This window comes from Vespula vulgaris, chromosome 7, assembly GCF_905475345.1.
Source record: "Vespula vulgaris chromosome 7, iyVesVulg1.1, whole genome shotgun sequence".
Taxonomy (NCBI): Eukaryota; Metazoa; Arthropoda; class Insecta; order Hymenoptera; family Vespidae; genus Vespula; species Vespula vulgaris.
Window position 1 is genome coordinate 7,025,001 of NC_066592.1, and position 24,336 is coordinate 7,049,336.

General features: G+C 30.8%; 5 protein-coding genes across 5 annotated transcripts in view; 2 read left to right on the forward strand and 3 right to left on the reverse strand.

The window, feature by feature from the left end:
- Positions 1-11,170, reverse strand: part of LOC127065375 (uncharacterized) — a 257,300-nt gene extending 246,130 nt beyond the window's left edge. The window contains exon 1 of the mRNA XM_050997629.1: positions 9,543-11,170. The gene's annotated coding sequence lies outside the window, so the exon portion shown is untranslated. The remainder of the gene's footprint in view (positions 1-9,542) is intronic.
- Positions 11,171-11,321: 151 nt separating this feature from the next.
- LOC127065386 (probable rRNA-processing protein EBP2 homolog) lies at positions 11,322-12,698 on the reverse strand. The gene is made up of 3 exons (XM_050997656.1): positions 12,531-12,698; positions 12,362-12,448; positions 11,322-12,272 (listed from the first exon to the last, which is right to left on the reverse strand). Exons 1-3 carry the CDS (start codon positions 12,579-12,581, stop codon positions 11,469-11,471), a joined length of 942 nt encoding a protein of 313 aa, XP_050853613.1. The 5' UTR covers positions 12,582-12,698; the 3' UTR covers positions 11,322-11,468.
- A 620-nt stretch (positions 12,699-13,318) lies between these two features.
- On the forward strand, positions 13,319-18,126 carry LOC127065385 (uncharacterized). Its single transcript, XM_050997655.1, has 5 exons — positions 13,319-13,467; positions 14,066-14,163; positions 14,241-14,445; positions 14,512-14,991; positions 15,069-18,126. The coding sequence occupies exons 1-5, from the start codon at positions 13,392-13,394 to the stop codon at positions 15,191-15,193; spliced, it is 984 nt and encodes a 327-aa protein (XP_050853612.1). The 5' UTR covers positions 13,319-13,391; the 3' UTR covers positions 15,194-18,126.
- Positions 18,127-18,214: 88 nt separating this feature from the next.
- On the forward strand, positions 18,215-19,740 carry LOC127065383 (ribosome biogenesis protein BRX1 homolog). The gene is made up of 4 exons (XM_050997654.1): positions 18,215-18,457; positions 18,560-18,836; positions 18,922-19,277; positions 19,345-19,740. Exons 1-4 carry the CDS (start codon positions 18,356-18,358, stop codon positions 19,666-19,668), a joined length of 1,059 nt encoding a protein of 352 aa, XP_050853611.1. The 5' UTR covers positions 18,215-18,355; the 3' UTR covers positions 19,669-19,740.
- Positions 19,741-19,877: 137 nt separating this feature from the next.
- LOC127065373 (choline transporter-like 1) lies at positions 19,878-24,255 on the reverse strand. Its single transcript, XM_050997620.1, has 12 exons — positions 23,862-24,255; positions 23,447-23,592; positions 22,971-23,365; positions 22,807-22,896; positions 22,591-22,730; positions 22,321-22,507; positions 22,101-22,232; positions 21,875-22,019; positions 21,657-21,797; positions 21,427-21,586; positions 21,134-21,355; positions 19,878-21,039 (listed from the first exon to the last, which is right to left on the reverse strand). The coding sequence occupies exons 1-12, from the start codon at positions 23,973-23,975 to the stop codon at positions 20,887-20,889; spliced, it is 2,025 nt and encodes a 674-aa protein (XP_050853577.1). The 5' UTR covers positions 23,976-24,255; the 3' UTR covers positions 19,878-20,886.
- Between the last annotated feature and the right edge of the window lie 81 nt (positions 24,256-24,336).

The window sequence follows — 24,336 nt, forward strand, 5'->3', positions numbered from 1 at the left end:
ATATTACTGCCGGTAGGTGTACACGGATTTATTATTCATGCATGAATTTGAAACGCACGTTATACCAAATTGATGCCCTAAAGGGCTCGCACAGCATACTGAATATTACAGGTCATTTTTAAAGGGAAAATCAATTCCACGTATCAGACTCATACATAATAAATGTAAAGAAGACCCTAGCAATGGGAGGACAGCCTATACTCGAGATCAGACTCATCCCTGAATTATCAATTTTTTAAAGAAAACACTCGCCCACGCGGAACTCATTACCTCCAGAATTGTATATATGCGAGGCGAGCCCTCGAAAATATTTAACTTCGATTATCCTATGTATTTCTAGTATGTACAAACATACCAAGAGAGAAAATACGTTTCATCGAGAGACCGTGAAAAACCGTTATTTCGAAGATATGTATATACGTAAAATACGATGGTACGATAATACGAAAAACAAAAAACAAAAAAAAAACAACAAAAAAAGGATAAAAATAATTCCCAAAAAAAAAGAAAACGAATTCAAATCCCCCGCCAATAATTGAAATCCAATATATTTCCAAACGATCTGTTCGAAATACTCGTAACTTCGTAGCTAAAAACGGCTAAAGAAAAGCCGCATTATTTATCTTCTCTATGACAACACACAGAGTCGTTAAGTTAACCGCAACGATACAATAAAAGCTTATAGCACGATACTTGATAGCGTGGTTCTTGGTGCCGATCGAAAACATTCTATTTGAAGCTTGCATTGATTTCTTACCATAAAAACCTAACGACTTTCTGCATAGCCTCTTGAATCACTGTAAAAGCGAGGGAAGAAAATACGAGTAGTAAAGAAAGATGAACTTCCACAGGCGCCTAACGCCGGTCTACTAAGGAAAGACCTATCTAGTCGGTAAATCTGCAAAATAATAGAGGCTCTACACCAAGAAGCGAAATTCCCTGCTTTGTTTGGCAAGGTTCCCCGGAAGAACCGCCCCATAATGATAGAAAATTTGCTGCGTACGCGAGTTACACGGTAAGCAACGGCGATGATCGCGCGATCGAATGCACGAACGACCTTGCAAAGTGAGCCGCACCACCGACACAACAACAGCGAATCGAAATTTATCGAACTGTCGAAATACCGGGAGAAGCGTTATCCACGGCTCTGTATCGCGATAAATATAAAATACGGCAGTCGACGCTTTATTCTCCTCCGATTTCCATACCAGAAATACTTTCTCGTCGATGAGCTTTTACCACATAGGCAATCCGCATTACATCCGTATTAAATTCAATGTCATTATCCGATTACCCTGACCGCTCTACTCCGCACGAAATCAATGAAAATTTAATTGTACCTCGCCATTGTTTTTGCCGTTTAACGTACGTTTAACAGAAACAAAAATCTCTTAAAATCAGAATCTATATGTACGTGCCATTTGTATATTTTTAATACCACGCACGTGAACAAAATAATACGATCGAAGAATAAAGTTGTCGAAGTTTCGTAGATGAAAAACATTTGACAGGCACGAACTCAAAGTCATTATTTATTTATTTTTTTCTTTTCTTGCTCATTATACGAAAGACTTTCTCATTATAACGAAATGATTCGCTTAGACATAACGATCGTTGGTTTACGATAAAAGCAAAGAAAATTTTTCGGTACATACGAGGCTCCGTGAAAAGTAAAATGGCAAAGGAACCGAGACAGCAGGGAAACTGCACCGTAACGTTGATAAACGCGAGTTGGTTCTCCCGTGCCGCTTGTAATCACTTACGAAGACCGCACCTACGTGCATAGTATATACATGCATATCTACGTTTATCTACATCTACATAACTACGCGTCTACGTAGTTGCAAATCGTGACCACCGACACTTTCGGAGTTTTTCCTTTCTTCGACCTAAGTACCTTATATGCGTTATTTTCTCTCTCTTTCACTCTCTCTCTCATTTCTGCATATATCACTCGATGCGTAATATTATTGCATAAATAAAACAAACTCGTAAGACGCACGGATGCGTTTTACGAATAATGCAAGAAACCTTTTGAAAAAGTCGATAGGAAACATTGAAATGTAACGCATAGTCGATTACTCGTCACGTACAAGGATCTTTAAAGATTTCGATTCGATCGGTCGAGGAGAACAAAGAAAAAGGATACGAAAAAAAGAAACAGAAAGAGAAAGAGAGGTGAAGAAAGAAAGAGAGAGAAGGAGAAAGAGAGAGAGAGAGAGAAAGAGGAAGCAGAATAAAAACGCTCGAAACGTAGAAGTCCGAATACGAAGTCCGAATACGAAGTCGGACGCGAATTTTCACAGAACAATACGAGGGGCCTCGAGCGAAGCTGCTGTTTCTGCTGCTACGGTGGCGAGATTTCAAGAGAATATTTTTGCAGACGCAGTATCCCATCGTACAAGCGTATCGATGACACACAAGCAAGCCCTGCAAGAGGCTGCAGAAAGCATCGACGCGTTTATACGATGTATATGTATAAGATATATGCATGCGTACGTGCGTTCGTCGTACGTATGTGTGTATACACACACACACACACACACACACACACACACACACACATGCACGCACGCACACATATATGGTCGAGAGAGTCCATTAGGTACTGTTTGGGGTTTAACGATTATAGAATATCGACTATCGCCCGTCTACATTACTGGCCTTCTACATAGGTATAGGATTACGCTAAAGAAGCGCAGATACGGCACGCGCGTTAAAAATTTAATCACCCTATGTGAATATTCGGGAATCGCAATTTTCCGCTGGCATCGGGAAGAGCATTTTTCTAATTCGAAATATTTCAACCAACGTTTCGTCAATATTTCACGTGGTTTCGCATGGAACTTTGAAAAATTCACTTTGCAAATGCGTGCGGTGTATATGAACGAAAATGGAATAATTAACTATAAAGTTTGTAATCCTACCGCAGAGAATTTACATTGAATTATATAAAACAAGAGCGACAACGCAGTTACGTACATAGCTTCGGTATAAAAAGCACGAACGAATGCGAAACGATATGGCGATTATGTAACTGGGAAGCTCATGAACGAGTTCAAAGGTTAAATTGAAAGGCGACCGTTCAATATCGAATCATTCCTTTGATTTTCATCGGATTGTTACAACTCATGTCGTTCTCCAAAGCTCATTATTATAAATCCAATAGGAATTTTCTATTTAATCTCGTCGAATTATAATCAACTAGTAACTAACTAACAATGAGAGATAAGCAACGGATATATCAATTTTTCGTTTACATATGCAAAAAAGAGAAAGAAGAACAAAGGTGAACGTGAGGAATGGATGGAGAATGGATGAGAACGTGAGAAGGTAGGATAAGGAAAAATTGAAAGGTTAAAGAAAATTGTCTGACCAAAGTTTTGTCTGATATCGCATCGATCGTCTCGAATCATAAATGCACGGTGTATCATCGGCCTGTTTACCGAGCTATCAAAGCTATACGATACATACTTATATTTATAGAGAAAAATCACGGTAGTTTCTACGATAGTAATGAGATTTCGCAGTAAACACGTATATACACGAACGAAAGAACGTGCAGCCGACTGCACACCGGTTAATGATGAAAGAAGGGCGAGGTAAAGGAGAAAAAGAAAAAGAAAAAGAGAGAGAGAGAGAGAGAGAGGGAGAGTGAAACAGACATAAAGAGAAATCAACCTTTTTTTCTGTTCCTGACCGGATAAGTATCTTTGGTATTATTTGTTCGGTGAGAAGGGAAAGAAGAAATTGTTAATATCGAGTTTATTAATTCGAGGACCAATCGACAAAGAGTTATTTTCTTTGGAACGGGCAAAAGAAACGGACGGAACGAATCTCACGTTTCCCATCGTCCTTGTCACCGTTCATTTCCTTCGAGAAACCTTTTCCCTATTGATATTTGCTTTCCTTTTATTGCGCATTCTTTTAATGACGAGGAGAACGGTCGAGAAGGGTGAGGGTCACTTTGCGAGTTGATTAAGTCGCGAAATACCGTACCGATATTATCCTCGTTAATACGATACTAAAAGAGAAAAGTGTGAGGGCGAGGCAACTGATTTTAATGAGTTGCGTCCGGATATAAAACGGATATAAAACGTTCTTGGGCGAATGAGTACATATATTCGCAAGGATTCTCATGGAAGAACCAAAAAGAAAAGAAAAAAAAAAGAAAAAGAAAAAGAAATAGAGATAGAGATAGATAAAAAGAGAGAGAGAAAGAGAAATAGAAATAAAATGGAAAGCAAACGAAACAGTTGAATCCGATTGAACGACCAAAGCACGAGAGAAAAGGCTCGGGGTTTAAGTGATAAAAATAAGAACGCGATGTCTACTCGTGATGTTGCATTTTCAAGATGAAATTAAACTGTCTTCGTAGGCTGATTAATCGTACCGTTTTAAAAGTTGTTGAAACAAATACTTTGTCACCGTAGACAAGAGGAAAATATGCAAACGAGACGATGCTCGACATCTTTTTTGTTTCTTTTTTCTTTTTTTATTTTCTTTTCTATTCTTTTTATTATTATTATTATTATTTTTTTTTTCTTAAATAATTTCAATTCCGCGGAATTCAATCTACGAGAGGTATCCCATTAATGTTCTTTCATTTGGACTTGTACCGTAGAACTTTTCAAAAGGAATCAGGCACTCACCGAGGACGTAAATGTTTCATCAAATTACGTGATAATTATGTACTACTTTCTGATCATTCATCTTTCCTCTCTCTCTCTCTCTCTCTCTCTCTCTCTCTCTCTCTCTCTCTCTCTCTCTCTCTCTCTCTCTCTCTCTCTCTCTACTATTCCTTCTTTTTCCTCTGGTACGTCATTACGATATTAAATGGGAACGAACAGCAATCAATAAGCTTTCCCTGGTAGGATAGAAAAAATAGCAGGAGTTCCTCGAATCGAGCACCATCATCACGGACTCGTGCGAGTTTGATCGAAAATAATGACGGGTTCAAGTCCTCGATTGGTGCCGCTTAAGAGATCAGCTCGTGTGCGTTATATGTAGGTACATATGTATGTATATGTACCTACTTTGATAGTTAGAGAGAGAGATATAGATAGGTATAGATATATACATATATATATATAGAGAGAGAGAAGAGGGAAAAAGAAAAAACGGAAAAGAAATGAGAGGAGAAAAGTCGGTCGGAAAAGTTCGTTGATAAATACACGCTCGCGAACAGATCGAGTCTCGTCGTGTGTTCAGAGAAAATAAAGCGCTCTTGGAGAGTTTTCCGCGTATCGCTTATTGGTATGCCAGTGACACGCCAGTCCAATTTCGTTACCGACGTCTGCGAATCGCCGAATATCATGTGCTCCATTGAAATTCTGCTATAGCTATGAGAAACGCGATATAGTATACATATATCGCATTTGTCTCCCTGATTGCGTTAGCTAAAGTTAAACGATTGTATTTTGGTACCTTTCCTTCTCCCTTTTTGTTCTGTCTTTCTCTCTTTCTCTACAATGAAATATTCTATCACGCGAGAAATCTATTTTCCCTACGTGTCGTGAGACTTTTATTCTCGTCGTATATCGGACTCGCGATCATGCGAATTTTCGACGTTCCGAACGTAAAGACATGTAGGTTCGTAAACGAATAAACGCAGAAAAAGGAACAAGTATTCTGGAGAAGTTGTTTAGTTTTTCCAATGAGAAAGAAACAAAGAAAAAAGAGAAAGGAACAACAAGGATCAAGGACGTATCCTTTTTTTTCCCCCCGATACATTGTGACAAAATCTCGTAAATTTCGATGAAATTGAAGTACAACGGGCAATCGCAAATGTTCACTTCGTCGTTAGAAAACGAAACACACTTTAGAAGTCTAATTAAAGCTCCATCTTTTTTTTTCTCTTTCTTTATTTCTTTCTTTTTGTTTCTCTTTTTCTTTTTAATCGGTTATACTCGAATTCACGAAAGTATCACACTCATATTTATACTCGTTAACGTCGGATCGATAATGCACAATTACACAAATGAATTTTATCAGAAGAACAAGTATTACAAAGCGAGCAGTCGATATCCCAAGCACTTACTACTACTATATGTTCCCCTTTCCTCTCTTTTTGTCATATGCTTCGAGAGCGAATTATTCGCGAATTCTCGTAATTTTCTCCCATCCGTGTGATGGCCGATAGAACAGGAAAAGGAGTGAGCGAAAGACGAAAAGACAGACGGAGAGAGAAAGAGAGAGAGAGAGAGAGAGAGAGAAAGAGAAAGAGACAGAGAAACAGACAGACAGTCAGACAGTCAGACAGACAGACAGATAGAGAGAAAGAGACAGAGAAAGAGAGAAAGCAGGAAGAAGGAAACTGGAAACGCGCTTTTCTCTTTCCTACGGCACAGTCGAGGGGCAATTGAAACTCACGGTCATTTACTGCATTTCAATAATGGTTTCCACCCTCTTTCTCCTTTCCACTCGTTGTCTCTCTCTTTCTCTCTCTCTCTCTCTTTCTCCTTTTCTCTTTTTCCACGTACGCGTATGCGCAAAGAGAGAAAGAGAGATAGAGAGAAAGAGGGCAAAAGGGAGAGAAAGAGAAGGAAAAGCTCACGGTCGATTTACCAGGAGCTTTATGGTACATGCGAAGCTGGAGCACGCGGAAGTAGCCGGAGGGCTAACTATCTCGTCTAGCAAGCAACTGCATTATATTCTGTAACCCGAGCTAGACACGACGCGTGCATCCCCTTGCGTAAAGTCTTCGAGTTTACATTTTATGATTTTACGAAAGATCATTTCGAGATGAGCACAAAGAAGAAGAACAGAAAAGGAGTTCTTAAGATTCAATTGTTATTGTTGTTAACAATAACAGAGGGAAGGAAAAAAGAACAAGTGATTATATTATCGTCTACTCTTTCGAATTGCAAACGTAATTATCGTGAAAAGCGATACTTCCTGAAAATAAACGTATTCTTTTTCGTTTCTTTTGTTTTCTTTTTTTTTTTCTTTTTTTTCCTTTTCTCTAACGACCTATTAAGATGTCATAGGGAGGCTTTTAATTAATTAATTCTAGATTATTATTTACGAATTTAATAATCATCGAAAATATTATTTATGAACGGCTTTACCCTTTGTTATATTATTTCTCGTGTTATTCTAATTAATTTGGCACGGAATGTATTTAACTCGTACACCGTTTAAAGTTGAAATCGACCGACACAGGCCAGAAGCCACATTTTTAGCATTGTAATTTTATACACATTTCGCATTTCGTTTTCTTTCATTCGCATCGTTTTAATTCTTTGTTTTTTTTTCTTTCTTTTTTCTCTCTCTCTCTCTTTTTTTTTGATCTCTTCCTTTCTTGTTGTTGTTAAATTTTTAAAATTTTTACGTTGTTCGTATGTTAATTTATTTTTTGGAGCTTGAAAGAAATTTTATTTCTTTTTATATGTAAAAACAACGCATGTTCGCGGACGATCTCAAACAAAAATTGATGTAGTACATAGTAAACATATTTAAATCAATTGATATTCTCTTCTGTACTCTTTATATTTCGAGTTTTATTACCATGCGAATAAACAGTAATGCAACGATGATGATAATAATAATTACTATTATTATTATTATTATTATTATTATTATTATTATTATTATTATTATTATTATTATTATTATTGTTATTATAATGCCAGAGAAAGATAACAATGCATTACATGTAAATTCTCAAAATTCTTCAAATCATTATATAGATATTAAAAAGACCATTCTATATTTATATGATACGTAGAACTGAGACTATACAGAATAAAAATATCTATATAAAAATAAGTCAAAAGGTCAATCGTTGCTGAAATATAAGCATTTTTATATTCACATTAGTATCACGATTGGATATTTACAGCTCTTTTATTAGAAAATTTTTCCGTATAAAAAAAATCGTGCAACTGTACGTACTTCCATTGTGTATGTGTGTTCGAAAATATTTTCATCCGATATTTTCTCTTACGATTATTCAAATTACTGATTTTTCTTATTTAATTAATATCAAATTAATATAAAAAAAAAGCAATTATAAATAAATGTATGTTAGAATAAAGAACGTTGGTTGACTATGGAAGATATTCTACGTTCACTTAGAGTTTTTAATTCAAACTGAATTTTGTCGAATGACTTATAGTCGTCTCTAGTACGAAGAAAACTTTCTAAAAGTTAGACGATTATAGTTACCTTTAATAAGGAAAGGATTAAAAGCTTTACCCTTAAAAACATTTCAATTTTAAAACTGTTCGCAGAACAACTTTAAATAATCGAGTAAATTGAGAACATGTTCGAAAACGTCATCGAAACAATGGAGAACATTATAGATCGCATATAGTTCGATCAGTCGATATTCTCGTGTAGTTGGATAATCGAGATTGATATTGATTAGACGACGTGTCATATATCCACGAGTCGTATTGCTCACGATACATGGTACGGGCTTTCCGAAATCGTCGATACAAATTTCAGCAATTAGCGAACAAACGAAAGTTGTCCATATCTTTCTCTATCAAAAAAAAAAAAAAATATATATATATACATGTGTATACATATACATATACATATACATATACATAAATACATATATATATATATATATATATATATATATTTTTACTTTCGTACGATCTTAAAACGTATAGAAAGTTTCACAAAAAATCATGGATATCCTTCAATTAATTTCAATATTCCAGATTTAAATATAAATGACAAAAAAAAAAGATTGTCCTATAAGTTCACCTATGAATAGATATGCTTTAATAGAAATCTTATAGCCGATGATAACACGTAATAAATTAAAAAGAGTATGTAACAGGACAAAGAGCTTGCACACATTCGTACATGTACTTACAAACGAATCACCGGTATCTTGACATACGCGTAATTGCTAAAAATAAAAAAAAAAGGGAGAAGAAAAAAAAAGAAAAGGTTAAAACATGGGCGAACTTGCCTCAAAAACAGCTGTTTTCGGCATATGGAATTCCCAGAGTTCTCGAATCAACCAGAACGTAGGGACAATGCGAGACTACTCTGGGATTTAAATACAATAACCTCGGGCTATTGCAAAAAAATATTGCAGTAGCTCGTATCGAGCAGTATATGAAAGATAGAAAGAGAGAAAGAGAGAAAGAGAGGGAGAGAGAGAGAGAAAGAGAGAGAGTGAGGTTAGGTAGGAGGATGAAGAGGAACAATTTTACTGTACGGCCCGATTGAGTGTGGAGTTTCGATGAACAGTACGAAACCTATGTATCCTCGTAACAACCACATGGTATTCCATATATATATATATATATACATATCTATATACGTATGTATATATATATATATCTTGCATATTATAGATTCCCTATCGACAATTTCGGTTTTTTATACAGCCATATTTTTTTCTCTTGTACGACTGCAATCCTTGAATTACCGTGGAATTAAACAAAAGAGAAGTCGAACTCGTGCTTTAAAAACTTTTCGCAAACATGACATAAACTTTTATCATGGTAACGTCGCAACATACAGCAAGAATTTTGCTTTCGCGATACACGTATATCTGATATCTGTGTACTTACGTAAATTTTCCGAGACGAGAATCCGCGTAGTCCTTTTTATTCTTCCTTTCCTTTCCTTTAATCCTGTAAATTCACACTGTAATATCTCACTTGGTAAAAAAAATAAAATAAAATAAAATAAAATAAAATAATAATTATAACGAAAAAAAAAAAATAATAATATACGCGTGTTAACGAAATTTTGAACTCGATAGTATAGCCAGGAGACACGTAGCACAGATTCGGTTGGAAATTTTGGAAATTTCAATAATTCGATGCTATTTTAGCTTAATAGCTTTAGTGGTATTGCGGTATTCGCCGGTGGTAATAATTGCGGTAGAAATTTCCTCTTCCGGTCACTTTTTACTTCAACGATGGCGACGTTACGATCTTCTCGGCTCTTTACTCGATCGATTCACCACATCGATGTATTACACAAAAAGACTTTCACATTTTCACTTAGCCGGCACTCGTATGTATAAGAACTTGATAGAATAAATTTTGCGAACGCGTTTCTGTCGTTGCACTTACAATAATATCGTGTCGAACGTTTTTATCGCGATCCTCGAAATCCGCCATATTTGCATATTGTCTAACGAACATCTTCGAAAATTGACCGTTATGGATTATATACCGAACGTTACGTAAGACGTCGGAATTAGCTCATTGGTGGATAGGAGATACCAAAATAATAAAACAAAAGAAGTTCGCACCAATGATATGTCTCCCATTTGATTTCGTATTCGAATTATAATTTCCGGTTTATATTTACATTTCCGGTTTGTATTATATTTCCGGTTTGTATTATATATGAAGCTGCTTATCGTTATAAAAAATGTACTCACAGAACGGCCAATTTTAGATTGAATGCACGCTTTAGAATTTTTTTTCAAGGAATCCCGCAAATAAAAATCCATTATATATAAATATCACTTAAGAGAACGTGCAGGCCAGCCAATAGATCCTGCATCTATTCATTCGTAAAAAAATTTTTCGTTCCGAAAATTTTTTATTATTCGAAATTAACAGCTCAGACACTAACGGATTTATCACTGTTGCACATTTTTTAAAATAAATTTGTATTTCGTAGTCGTTCATGTAATTAGTGGAATATTTTTTATCTACAAAATGTCTATTAAACGATTCGAAGAGACGTCTTGCTTCTAATACGTTACATACGGCGAATCGATTTACGAACACAAAATACGTTATTCCAATATCCTTGAAATGAACGATATATATGTAAAAGAAATAAAATTAGTGAATATCCGCCTTATTATCGATTTCACTAAGCGATGATCAAGCCAAAAATTGAAGCTTCTATAAAGATATAATTATCGACTTATTCGTCTCACTTCGCACTTATCCACAATCCTACGATGTAATTATTTCACGAGGGTATCCAAATTAAACATTTTGAGACCACAAAGCACTACACAATATAAAATATTACGATTACGACGAAGAGCACGAACCTACGACTACGCGGTATCGTCGTTAAACTGAGCGTTCGTAAAGTTTTCCTTTCGCGCCAGAATTAAACGATCTTACAACGCCGCTATTGGTTATTAAAAAAGTGCCTTCGCGTTACGTGATTGGTTAATATTAATTCGATATTAAAATTTATTTTTATTGGCTTGATAAAAAAAAGTCAATACAACTGATTAATTTTTTAAAACAAAAAAGTTGTTTAAAATCGATATTTTTTAATCGCTTAAATATAGCAACGGTAATAATTGATAAACGAAATATATTTACTCGATTGAATGGCTGCAAACGATCGACACAAAAGTAAATAGCTCAGGATTATTCGGTTATTTATTTTGTACAAAGAGTTTAATTACCATGTGTATATATATATATATACTTAAAAACAATAATTTTTTTTCTTTATATTATGTATCGTACATCATCATTCTTAAAAATAAGAATACGATTTAAACAGTTTTATTTTTTCCTAGCTTTCATCTGTATTCTACGATTTTTACCAGGCCTTTGCTGTTTTGTCTTTCCACCTTTACCCTTACGTCCCTGTCCTGGTTTTTGTGGTTTTCGGTATTCGGAAACATCCGCTGAACTAGATTTGGTATTCCTCTTACTATCACGCTTTTTACCGCCATAACCGTACTTAGCATTTTTCATCTTAATCTTAGCTTGAACCTTTGGATCTAACTTTCTATTACCTGACTTATATTGAGGTTTTTTCTTATCTTCTAAAAAGTCTAAATCTTGTCTTATACCTTTACGATATTTTTTTACCTCTTCCAACATTTTTCTCTTCTCCGCATGTTTCTTCAAAGTTGCTTCTACTTGCATCTGTTTGCTTATCTTTCTTTGCTGTCTCATCTGTCTTACTTTTTCTGACCTTTGTGCAATCATTTGCTTTTTCATCAGATTTTCTCTAATTTTTTGCATATGATTATCAGTTTTAGCCATTTCTGCAAAATAATCATCTGGTCTAATAGCTGGGATACCAAGTTTCTTTATTCTTGCTATGGCATCAACAACAGCACCTTGTGCTTGCCGATGAAACATTGTTTCTCTACGAAAATCATTTAAAACAGGATCTTCTGACGGAGTAAATTGAGGTAATTTTTTATTTCCTTGTAACTGTTTGGCACGTCTTATTTCTTGTTCTTGCATTTGAAGCGCCAACTCTGGCGCTAATGGTGCCAAAGCATTGACCATATCCAATCTCTCTATCCAGGGCAAATTTAATTTTATTTCTTCTAATTTCTTCTTCATCAAAGTCTAAACGTTTTAAATTTGCATTAAAAGTTGGTATGTTTGTCTTAAATATTTGGAAACGATTTTTTCAAATATGACAACTTTTTACTTACTACATTATTCTTGTGTTCTCTTTTGTTCGTTTCAATGATAGCATTGAGACCAGGTTTTAATAAACCCGATGCAAGAGCTTCTTGTAACTACACATGCGAAAAGAAAAAGAAAGGTTATGTCTATCAAAAATAATTTTGCCGATAGAAAAATTAAATATGAGATTCTTACCTCCTCGTCCGAAGAATTTACTTCAGAATCAGATTCAGATGTATTCACCATTGTAATTCACACTTAACTTATTTTATTTCAAAAATTATAAAATAACAAACTGACTGAGTATATAAATACAACCCATGTGTGCTCCAGCACCATGTGTGCTTTGTTCTTATCAAAATGGTGGTGCTCTCTAGTGGGAATAATTAGAAAGTCTACAGAACAGTACATAAATCTTTCCTTTTTACCAAATATTTATTAGCTTTTGAAAAAGTTTTAAAATCGGAAGAAAAATACTGAAACTCAGTAATTATGCTAAATACATAATTTAAAAATGTATTATCTCTATTCTCTGCGACAAAATTCAATATGAATTTAATATTCATTTTATGCTTGGAATTGTTACTTCAATTGTATAAATTATTTTAATAATAATTAATACCAAATAAATATATATATATATATATTTATAGACTCATTATAAATCTTTAGAAAAAGATTCACGTGTGTTATATAAGTTTTCATATCAATCTTGATAAAAGACTGATAACCTATATAACGATGTCAAGAATACTATTTAAGGGGTTATGAATCTCATATTTTACTGACTAAAATTAGTTTTATTTGTCAAATAAATTGACTTTGAAGATAAAAAAAAATAAAAAAGTTTCAAAGTAACTAGTTATTCAGCAAGTCGCATCTGAACATATCCTCCATCGTATTGGTTTAGAACGGACGCATAGAAACCGTTTCACCAATCAGAAGAAACGTTTAATTTTAAAATGAGTATGCAGGATGCGCAGAAAGCCTATCTGACGTATCTTATGTTCAATGGCAGGATTTTTTATCACAGCTGGCTGACGAGGTCGAAACATCATGACGGATAATCATACGGATCCAATGTCACGTTTATTGAAACTTGCGAATAAAGTCAATTGCTTTTATCTGTCAGGTAAGACAAATTGAACTATAATTTTTTTCTTTTGTTCGAATATCGCCTTCTAAGACGTGTAGTAATATAGGACGCGCTGTTTTTCATACTGTCCGCCAAGATATTGATTTCAAGTGTTGCGTATTTATCTTTGTACTTTCGTTGAAGTAAAGAAACACACTGGATGATCTTAAGATTAATTTATTATGATTTGATGCTCTTTGAATAACATTATCATTCTTCTACGTCAAAGCTGCTATTAATATTATATTCTATATTGTTAATTTTTTATTATAAATATTTACTAGTATAAGGTTACATCAATGAAGTTAGAAATAATAGTTTAAAATATGTTATATAAAGATGTTAGTATCTATAATATTATGATTTTACTTAGAATTATATGTATATACTATCATTATATGATGTACTATTTATAATATTTTTGTAACAATATCTTGAGGTTCAGCGATTCGAAACATAGATTTATTGATAATTCACATGGTTATTTTCCAACTTTGGAAATATATTTGAACAAAAAACATCTTGGATATTAGTTTTTATGCTATACTTATGAAAATATATCAGATATTTGTTAAATATAATCAAAATTCTTTAGGGTTCCATGCAGGCGAATGCAGAGCCTTTGTCGTAGATGGACAGCAAGTAGGTCTTGTTAGGCCAGATGTGATGAAAGAATTATTAAATCATCCACAAGTAAATATTTTGTCTTTTGCTCTTATATATAGAAGAAAAGATTTTATTCTCAAAATTAATATTTTTATATTTTAAAGGTATTTCAAGTACATCCGGAATATGTACAATTAAATCCTGCATTTCGAGATTATGCAGAAAGAAGTGCTCGTGTGGAAGAAGTATTACGAAAGTGGAAGGCCGATGAAAAATTTATTACATTACATGGTTGGAGAGAAGAATATTATGAAGTTCGTGCTCAGTTTAATACACAACCTTTATTTAAAATGGATCGGTCTGCAACGTGTAAGTATATTAATTTATAATATAATTTAAGATTTTCTACTTTGATCTTACTTCTAATATATACAGGTCTATTTGGAATTCGTAAATATGGTGTTGATATAAATGGATATGTTATGGATCCTATAAAAGGATTGTCAATATGGTTACAAAAGCGTAGTCCTAATAAGCAAACATGGCCAGGATATTGGGATAATATGGTCAGTGGTGGATTAAGTGTTGGTTTTGGTATTAATGAAACTGCTATAAAAGAAGCCGGAGAAGAAGCCAGTATCCCTAATAATCTTATTGAAAAATTAAAAAATGTTGGATGTGTTTCATTATTCTTCGAAAGTGAAAGAGGATTGTTTCCCAATACAGAATTTGTTTTTGATCTTGAATTGCCACCAGATTTTGTCCCAAGTAATAGTGATGGAGAAGTAGAGACTTTTGAATTGCTTCCAGTAAATGAATGTTTAGAAAGGATAGCTTCTACAAATTTTAAAACTACGTCAGTACCAGTGGTACTTGACTTTTTAATTAGACATGGATACATCACTGCAGAGAATGGTAAGATTTTAATGATAGAATTAAGAAAATAAAAAACTAGTGATATCTTTTCAAATATACTAATATTACTATTGCAGAGCCTAACTTCATACAAATTATGGAACTCCTTCATGTTCCACTGCAAACCATGTACAATCATCCTTTAAAAAGATGTAAAATTACTGCCAATGGAGAAGCAACTGAAGCTCTAGGAAAAGTTTAGGTTTAATTAGATAATTATTTTTCTGCATGATTAAAGTTGTTAAGCAACTAAATTTTTTGTTTGATTTGGATTGGCTTTTTAGTTTGAATGCGTAATCATGTTCTTCTTTTAAACAATCAAAAATATGTATTTACCAACTATATTTATTTCATATTTTAACTTTATGTCTTCGCCTTCAGTATGACAATTTAATTTTGTTTTCAAAAAGTTATATGTTAATGTGTACTTTTTTAGGTTGAGCATAGACTACAAAATATTTTAAAGAATTAATGAAAATGTTAGAAAATTAAATTTAACTAGCAATACGATTTTTATAAGATATGTTAACAAATAATGGTTTCCTTTGTTCTAATTGGAATTTCAGATGATATGTAGAATTTTGCTATTTTAAATGTTTTTATTTTCATAGAAACCATTAAAATTAAAATATATAAAATTTCAATTTGTTCAATAATTGATCGCCCACAAATTAATATATTTTATCAACTTTCTATGTTATTTATCACAATATCTTAATAATCATTTTTATTAATTTTAACATAATCATAAAATTGACGTCCCTATGTTGATACCAAAGTGTTGTCAACGCAGCATTCCAATGAACAAATTTACTATTAACATTTAAGTTTTAAGTAATAGACGTTTCAATCCTTTTTCAAATTTAAACTGCATTTTTTGTTCAAAAAGTAAGTCCATGCATAATGCCATCGCAGAAAAATCCTAATACTCCACGTAGAATTAAGATGAAATCCATTCACAGTATTATAAAAGTGAATGTACGATATAGCATTTTTATATGTCTGAACTTTGAAGGCAGTTCATGTGCAAATATGTGTTCTATACCCGGACTTTACTATTAATAAAAAATGAATAGATTTAGCATTTTCATCTAACTTTTTTCAGAAAGGGAACAAAAATATTTGTATTATTTATCATAGATAGTCTAGATAGATTTTTAATTGAACACCAAGTACTGCTGAAATTCTGATCGAATTTATATTAGCAAAGAATTATTGACTGTATAAATGGAAAGCACAATTCTATAGTATATTATTTTTTTGTATTGATTAAAGATAAACATTCGTTTACAAAACCGCGAAAATAATTTTCAAGCAAAGTCTATGCGCTGGAATGTATTGGATAATACATTTGTATGTCTTCTTAGTACACAATTTTTTTTCAATCATTTATTCTGTTACAATTTTTAATAGTATTTAAAAATTGAATACAGTCTCAGAACATTGTGATTAAGATTAACTGTTATAATAAAGCATTTATACATGTAAAACTTTTTTTTTTTTTTTTTTATGAAACTTTAAGTATTCAAAAACTTTTTAACGGACAGCTAGTCACATTTTCTTATTGTATTATCATTTAAATCATTTGCTGAATGCAAAAAAAATAATATAGTCTTTATATTAAGTCACCATTTACATCTTCATATATTATTGTTTTTGTGATAGATATAAATAAGCTTGGACATATTTTGCAGTGCATGAATTACCAAGATCAACGAAAATATATAATAAATTAAATATACTCTTAATGCATAATAGTCGATTCATAACAGTTTCTTACTATTGCAAATTTTCTCCAACATGGAATATCAAGTAAAGAAAAAGAGATTTATTTCATTGCTTTTCATTGTTTCATATGAGGCAGGACAATATTTTTACTTATAAATATGTTCTAAATATATCTATTACAATAGGAATTAGGTGCTTTATATAAATACTTGAAGTTTTGATTGATTTGCATTAAATAGATATAGAGAACATAATGTCTATAGTAACAAAATAATGACCGCTTGTAATCCTTAAGTACTATGTGATATTTGAGATGATTAAACAGTGAATCCATATTATTCCATTTACTTTTTAAAATATTACTATTATTTATATATAATTCTGTATCTAGATATATATATATATTGTCATACTTAGCTTTTGTAATAAGTTTTTTTTTAATTGCTTATACAACTAATTCTTAATTTATAAATATTATGGTTGTTAGGAATAAATGATAAATATAAAGAAGAAATTAAAAAATGTTAATGTGAAAGTAATATTTATATGTTGCTTGATTGGAATATTACTTATATATTTACTTTACAAAATATTTTGTACTTAATTAAGTATATTAGTAATATTAATAATCTAATACAATATAAAGAAATACAAAAATATTCTATTATTTGATTTTATATAATTTGTATAATTGTTTATATATATGCACGAAATACATTTATGTATTTTTAAGTGTGTGAATTACACAATACAAAATTATAATAAAATCACAATAGTTGCTGTATAATTCATACACACACATACCACACATACATACATCTACATATATACTTTATACAACAATTATGTTGATCATGTGATATATACATACACATATACGTACATACATATATATATATATATATATAATATATATAGATTAAAAGCAACTATTGAATCATGAATTGTTTATAAATTGATTCATTAGCGAAAAAAAGAACAATGTATTTACGATAAGCAAAGTTCACGACATTATTCCACAATTTGTTATTAGTCTGTAATGACGTTAACGTTTAATGTGAATATCCTTTCTTATCATATATTTTATACCCAGCTATATATATATATATATATATATATATATATATATATATATATAATATATATATAAAGTGATAATGATAACGAACTAAATATTAAAATTAATCGACGTATTACTTACATATACAATATACACGTATTATTAAACACGTGTGATAATAAAATAAAGGTTTGTAATTTTAAGCGCGGTGCGTTTTTCGTAAGACTGGATACAGTTATGACTGTTTATGAGTGTTCATTATTGGATTTCACGCTTGATTTGTACTTTCATTGTATAAACATGAAGCAAGCCCTTTCGCATGAATAAAACGATGAAAGTTCAAAACACTCTATTTTATGATTATACTATTTTTAGAATAATATATTCTATTTTAAATTTAAAAATTTTGATCGTAGATTCTATTTCAATTAAGGAGCATGCGTGAAAAACGCGCCATATTGCTTTCTGCAGGAAGCACATGTAGTAACGTGCAGCAGTCACGTTTGTTTCATTTTTGCATAGTCTTCGATCACAATTCGGTTTTTCTTTCACAGTATTATTAATTTTTTGTAAATAATGACCAAGAAGAGGAAACAGTTAGAAAATGAAGAAAGGACAGAAACGACAGAAACAAATTTACCGATAAAAAGAATGTCGGACGAACCTCCACCGAAAAAGGTTAGTAAATAACCTCACTGTTGGAAATATATATAATTTGAATAATTGAAATGAGAAATTATATTTAAGGAAAATTTATAAGTAAATCATTTAAATTATTAGGTAAAATGGATAAACAAGCAACGTGTATTAGTGTTTTCAAGCAGAGGTATTGGTCATATACACCGTCATCTCATGGAAGATATCAAGACTCTTATGCCGCATCATCGACCTGAGAGTAAAATGGAACGTTCCAAAGATTTGCAGGTTGTTAATGAAATGTGTCAAATGAAGAATTGTAATAAATGCATACTTTTCGAAGGTCGAAGAAAAAGGGATCTTTACGTTTGGTTTTCTAATGTATCTGCAGGACCTTGTGCAAAATTTTTAGTTGAAAATAGTATGTAATATATCACTGCAATATGAAAAGTTTCTGTCAATATTATAGATGTTCTTAGTTATCTTTTAAATTATTTTTATTATAGTTTATACCATGGGTGAATTGAAGATGACAGGAAATTGTTTGAAAGGATCTCGTCCTTTACTTTCATTTGATGAAAATTTCAATACAAAACCACATTACAGTCTCTTGAAAGAGTTACTCACTCAAATATTTGGTGTTCCATATCATCATCCAAAGAGTCAACCATTCTTTGATCATGTTTATACATTTACAGTGTTAGATAATAGAATATGGTTTAGAAACTTTCAAATTCTCACTGAAGATGGAGGATTAGCAGAAATCGGACCTAGATTTGTTTTAAATCCAGTTAAAATATTTGCTAACAGTTTTGGTGGAGAAACATTATGGGATAATCCTCTTTATGTTTCACCTGCCAAGGTAATTCTAATAATGTTAAATAGAATAAGGTCAAACTAATAATAATCTATTTATTTTATAATTATAGTATCGACAATTATTAAATAAGAAAGCTGCTGGTAAATATGTGAACAGACTGGAGCAGAAGATGGTACAGCAAGCTAATAAACCAAAAGAAAGTTATGCTTTAAATCCTGTAGATGAAATATTTAAAGGTGATCCAATAGAAAAGGCCTTAGAATTACAAAGTAAGGATAAGGAAGATGAAGAAGTAGAAAAAAAGGAAACTCCAAAAAGGACTATAATCAGAAAAAAGAAGTCTCCAAGTAAACAATTAAATAAACAATTAAATAAAAAAGTCAAAAAGAAAAAACTTACAAACAAGAAACTAAAAAGAAATGTCAAACATTGATTAAACATTTTGTATTTGTGTGAATATATTCTTGTTACACAATAATAAAATTTACATATATTGTTCTTAACATTTTTTACAGTTGTTATTTATTTGTACCGTATATTATCATATGATTTTGGTGCATATTAATATATTTATAGTAGGTAGCATAATAAGTACACTTCTTAGCAATAATTAAATTATTAAATGCAAATGTAGAAGTCTTAGTTAAAAATAATACTTGGAAAGACATCAAAATGTCACAAGTTATCTTAGACATAAATGATTGTATAATAGAAAATATGTATAATATATAACATTTCGTATACTTAGATATAGTTAATTCATATATATGCTAGTAACATTGAAATTAAATGTGCGTTAGAGATATATTTAATATTTATAGTTTGTAAGAAACTAGTACTTCAAAATACTAGTAACTAAAGATGAAGTATTATGCTTATATGAATTACATGATACATCTTGCATAAAAAATATAAGTTTATATATAAATTCATATTAAATATACCATAAAGATTCCAATGTTACTGACAATAATTATAATTCTTTTTGTATAAATTTAATGGCACTTATGTAAATCATATTTTAGTAGCCATATTAACACTATAGGTACATAATATATTTCTTTAAAACATAGATTAATTTTACCATAAAAATAAATTTTTTAAAAATATTTCATTCTAATATATATAAAACATATAACTTCTTTATAAATGCATATTCTTTATGAAGTTCACATTAGTCACACAAATCTAAAGCCTCATTTTATATTAATAAAATTGTCTGCAAACTTAAATTTGTATATCTATCTTATAAAAATTTGTTGTTCATATAACATCATGTATGACTATAGCGTCATTGTATAGATAAAAAAATCTCATATTAAGCATATAATACATCTCAAAAATATTTCTCTTGATTGATTCTGATTCATATATATCATTATAAATTTCACTTTACATTCACATTATTTTAAAATTATATATCTAATATATTATTTAAAATTCTATTACTGATCTATATTGCATAAGACATATTTGTAATTGAAATTATCGCTATAAACAATATGTAGTTTTCATAAAATAAAAAAAATACTGGAATGAATAACTATATATTGTAACAAGAAATGATAATAGAACAAATATACCTGAAAGACATTTGAATAAGCTATGGAAGAATTGCAATATAAATTAATACTAATATTAAAAGGTGTGTTTATGTATTCATTGGTGATAATTCGTGAGATTGTTGACCATTCGTGTTAACATCTGATCCAATGTGCGCTAATGGAGATTGACGCCATTTTCCATTTTCTCCACCCAAATTTCTATCTTCACATATACATAAAAACAGAGTGTCTATAACAGTCTGAAAATAAAAAAATGGATATCGAATAAGATTATGGTTGAGAAAACAATACATTATTTATAACGTTTAAAAGTAAGTATAAATTTATATATACCTCGTATAAAGAGATAATGCAATGGGCAATAAAAAATGCAAAAATGCAAGTAATAAAAATTGGTGCAGCATAAAAATGCAATCGTGGATCTTGCCTCATGAAGAGTAATCCAACACTTCCTGTAGCAGCTGTGACAAAACATTTTCCCAAGAATAAGATAAAATCTCCTATACTATTAATTACAGCTACTTGTAGAGCATTATCAACAATTGTTTTGAAAGCCTATAACAAATGTATGTTTTAAAGATATAATAAATATATATATCTTATAATGACAATAAAACAGGACTTACTATTCTAGCAGCATTACAAAAATTTGTTCCTTCTATGGCAATAACTGTATATGCATTATGGTTCATATACCTAATAAACTTCTCTAAACAATAAAAACAACAAATACAACACTTAAGACCACATTGTGCACATGGAGAGGTTTCTTTGTTCTTCTCAAACCTACATATAAAATTAAGACTTACTTAACATGAACGATTTTCGCAATAAATTTAATTAATTTTTTGCTTACTTTTTGTGAAAATATGTCAAAATAAGGCGAGGTAATTTAAAAAGAGTTATTAAGAATGATCCACAAGCAACTGAACCCAAATGATAACTAATTAAGTTTCCAATAGCTGAACATACTGGTGATAAACTTGCATCCTTATCTCTGAAATATATTATTATATCTAAATTATATACATTAAATATGCATATATACTTTTGTTTAATTAGAATAAATATTACCTGAAATACCAATGTGCAACTGCACCAGCTATTACCATATCTTGACAAGCAATTATAAATTCTGATGTCCATATCAAACCTATTATATAAACCCACCACATATATTTCACCCAAGTTGCATCAACATATTCAACAAGTGTAAATGCTAAAACATATTCATAGATTAAACAAAAAATCGTATTTATCATTTGTTATAATTATAGTATAAAAGTTAGGAATACATTACTTTTAAATTTATGTATAGAAATGCTAAGTTTTTCTTCTTGTACAAAGATATTTTTTTCTCCAAGAGAACTTAAATTCAGAGGATCAAATATATGATTTTTATACATTTGAACTGATTTTGTTCCTGGATAATCTGAAATTAATTTTTGTTCAATTTAAGACAAGTTAAAGTTAAATATTAAGTAACATTTTGTGTCATTATAAGGAATATGTATACTTACTAGCTGTAGCAAGACACAGAATGACTGTAACCCAAAAAGCAAAGAATAGAATCAAAGCTGTAAAGGTCAATAATGGTTGGAAAAATAAACCAGGTAGTTCTCCTAAACATTTTGCACTTTCTCTAAATAATGCTGTCATAAAACTAATACGTTTACGTAACACACAAACAAGTAACAATAGTATAATCTACAAAAAACAAATATTGTTGAATTAATTTGTTTTTCTTAATTAAGTATATATGATAAAAAGAATAAACAAATTATACTTACAGTTATTATTGTTGCTATAATAGAAAATATTAAAAAAGCTCTTTCATTTCTAACCGATTCTTCTAAAAGTTGATTTGGATCAGTCTTATCTAATGTTCTTTTTATTCCTATATATGTCCACCATAATAATCCTGTTCCAGCTGTATAATAATTTTATATGTTTACTTTTAATCTATAATTATTAATTTACAGTAAAATATCATTTATTTTACTTACCTACTGATGCAATGCTGACAAGGATCATTACTATCCAAGTTACAATACTTGCCAATAAATGAAAGATGGCAATCATGAAAAGGGACAGTACTAGACAATATTTCTGTATTAATTTTAAAACATATTAAATTGTGTAATCGTGAAGCAAAATATAATGTACTTACCAAAAGCTAAAAAGGATAATGCTAAGATTTCTCTCCAAGTTTTATATAGATCACCTAATATTTGTTCAATCACATCCCATGAATTAATGAGTCCATATAAATTAGAAATAATTGTTTCCCCTACATCTTGAACAGCCTTTGGGATACAGCGATTAAGTATTGGAATGCTATTGTAAACAGGTAGTTCAGGACAAGATCCTGTTTTATTGTGCTTATTAATTCCAGTACTACAAGCACTAAAATCATTTCCTGGTTTATCATGGCATAACTGAGAACCTGTTTCTTTATAAAATTGACATATATCATCCATAGTTATCATAGTTCTATCAGGACATTTTTTGACACAAATTTTTAAAGATTGTGATACATTTTTTACATCAAGGAAAAATAAGTATCTAGAAAGATTATAATCAAAATTAATTAAAAGATAATATTAGTAAAAGGCAAGGAGGAAAAATGTAATCATATAAACTAACGGTTTGTCACTAGTGTCTTGTCCAAAAAGCTCCATGCTCCCAAATTTTGGATTATTTTTCATACCGCATGTATTTCCAAAACTATCATATCCATTTATAAGACGTAAAGGATTACCATATACCAATGCAAAAGCTGCTATTAAAATCTATAAATTATAATAATAAAAAGATCATTGATCATTACAAATATTATGACATAATATATATAATATATATAATAGAACATAAAATTGTAAATGTAAATATACTTGTGTAACTCTATGTTACTTATGTTAATATCTATCTCAACTTTAGAAATAGTTTGATTCCAAAATTGATAAATTGTAGGTTCATGACATTCGTTATCATAAATTTGAAATAGTTATTCGTATGATAAATTTGAAATATTGCATAAAAACAAACATTGTTACTATACCATAAGAAACCAAAATGCTATAAAAAAGCACATCCAGAAAATATCCGTGCATCCTCGTACGCGAGTTGGTTGCGTTCTTTGTTCTTCTTCATCATTTCCACCGCAACACGACATTCTTTTTTCTCAAAGTATTATTAAATCTAAATTCTAAATTACTCTATACAACAATTGGAGTGTCTTACTAATATGACGCTTATATGGATGCCTCACACACACTATCAAATTATTCATGAACAGATTTTGAGCTCTTAGGAGCGGGAAAAGAAAACAAGTATGGCATTGATTGTCCATGAAATAATATTTCTTATCATGGTATTTACTTGTCACATTCACATCTTTACTTTCGAGTAATAACATAACTATTAATAATGATATGTTTATAGAGAAATTTTATTTAAGATATTTAATTAGTAAGAACAAATTAATTGTAAAATATAATATAAAAGAATATTAATAGTGCATAAGGTACTAGCTA

Bases quoted from the DNA above. Each gene is read 5' to 3' on its own strand.
- LOC127065386 (XM_050997656.1), bottom strand. From the start codon at position 12,581: ATGGTGAATACATCTGAATCTGATTCTGAAGTAAATTCTTCGGACGAG. The intron at 12,449-12,530 runs GTAAGAATCTCA...TCGCATGTGTAG, and splicing joins TAAATTCTTCGGACGAGGAG to TTACAAGAAGCTCTTGCATC. The intron at 12,273-12,361 runs GTAAGTAAAAAG...TAAAACGTTTAG, and splicing joins GAGAACACAAGAATAATGTA to ACTTTGATGAAGAAGAAATT.
- LOC127065383 (XM_050997654.1), top strand. From the start codon at position 18,356: ATGACCAAGAAGAGGAAACAGTTAGAAAATGAAGAAAGGACAGAAACG. The intron at 18,837-18,921 runs GTATGTAATATA...TTTTTATTATAG, and splicing joins AAAATTTTTAGTTGAAAATA to TTTATACCATGGGTGAATTG. The intron at 19,278-19,344 runs GTAATTCTAATA...TTATAATTATAG, and splicing joins TTTATGTTTCACCTGCCAAG to TATCGACAATTATTAAATAA.
- LOC127065373 (XM_050997620.1), bottom strand. From the start codon at position 23,975: ATGTCGTGTTGCGGTGGAAATGATGAAGAAGAACAAAGAACGCAACCA. The intron at 22,233-22,320 runs GTAAGTATACAT...AATTAATTTCAG, and splicing joins TCTGTGTCTTGCTACAGCTA to ATTATCCAGGAACAAAATCA. The intron at 21,040-21,133 runs GTATATATAAAT...TTTTATTTTCAG, and splicing joins GCATTATCTCTTTATACGAG to ACTGTTATAGACACTCTGTT.
- LOC127065385 (XM_050997655.1), top strand. From the start codon at position 13,392: ATGACGGATAATCATACGGATCCAATGTCACGTTTATTGAAACTTGCG. The intron at 14,164-14,240 runs GTAAATATTTTG...TATATTTTAAAG, and splicing joins AATTATTAAATCATCCACAA to GTATTTCAAGTACATCCGGA. The intron at 14,992-15,068 runs GTAAGATTTTAA...TTACTATTGCAG, and splicing joins ATACATCACTGCAGAGAATG to AGCCTAACTTCATACAAATT.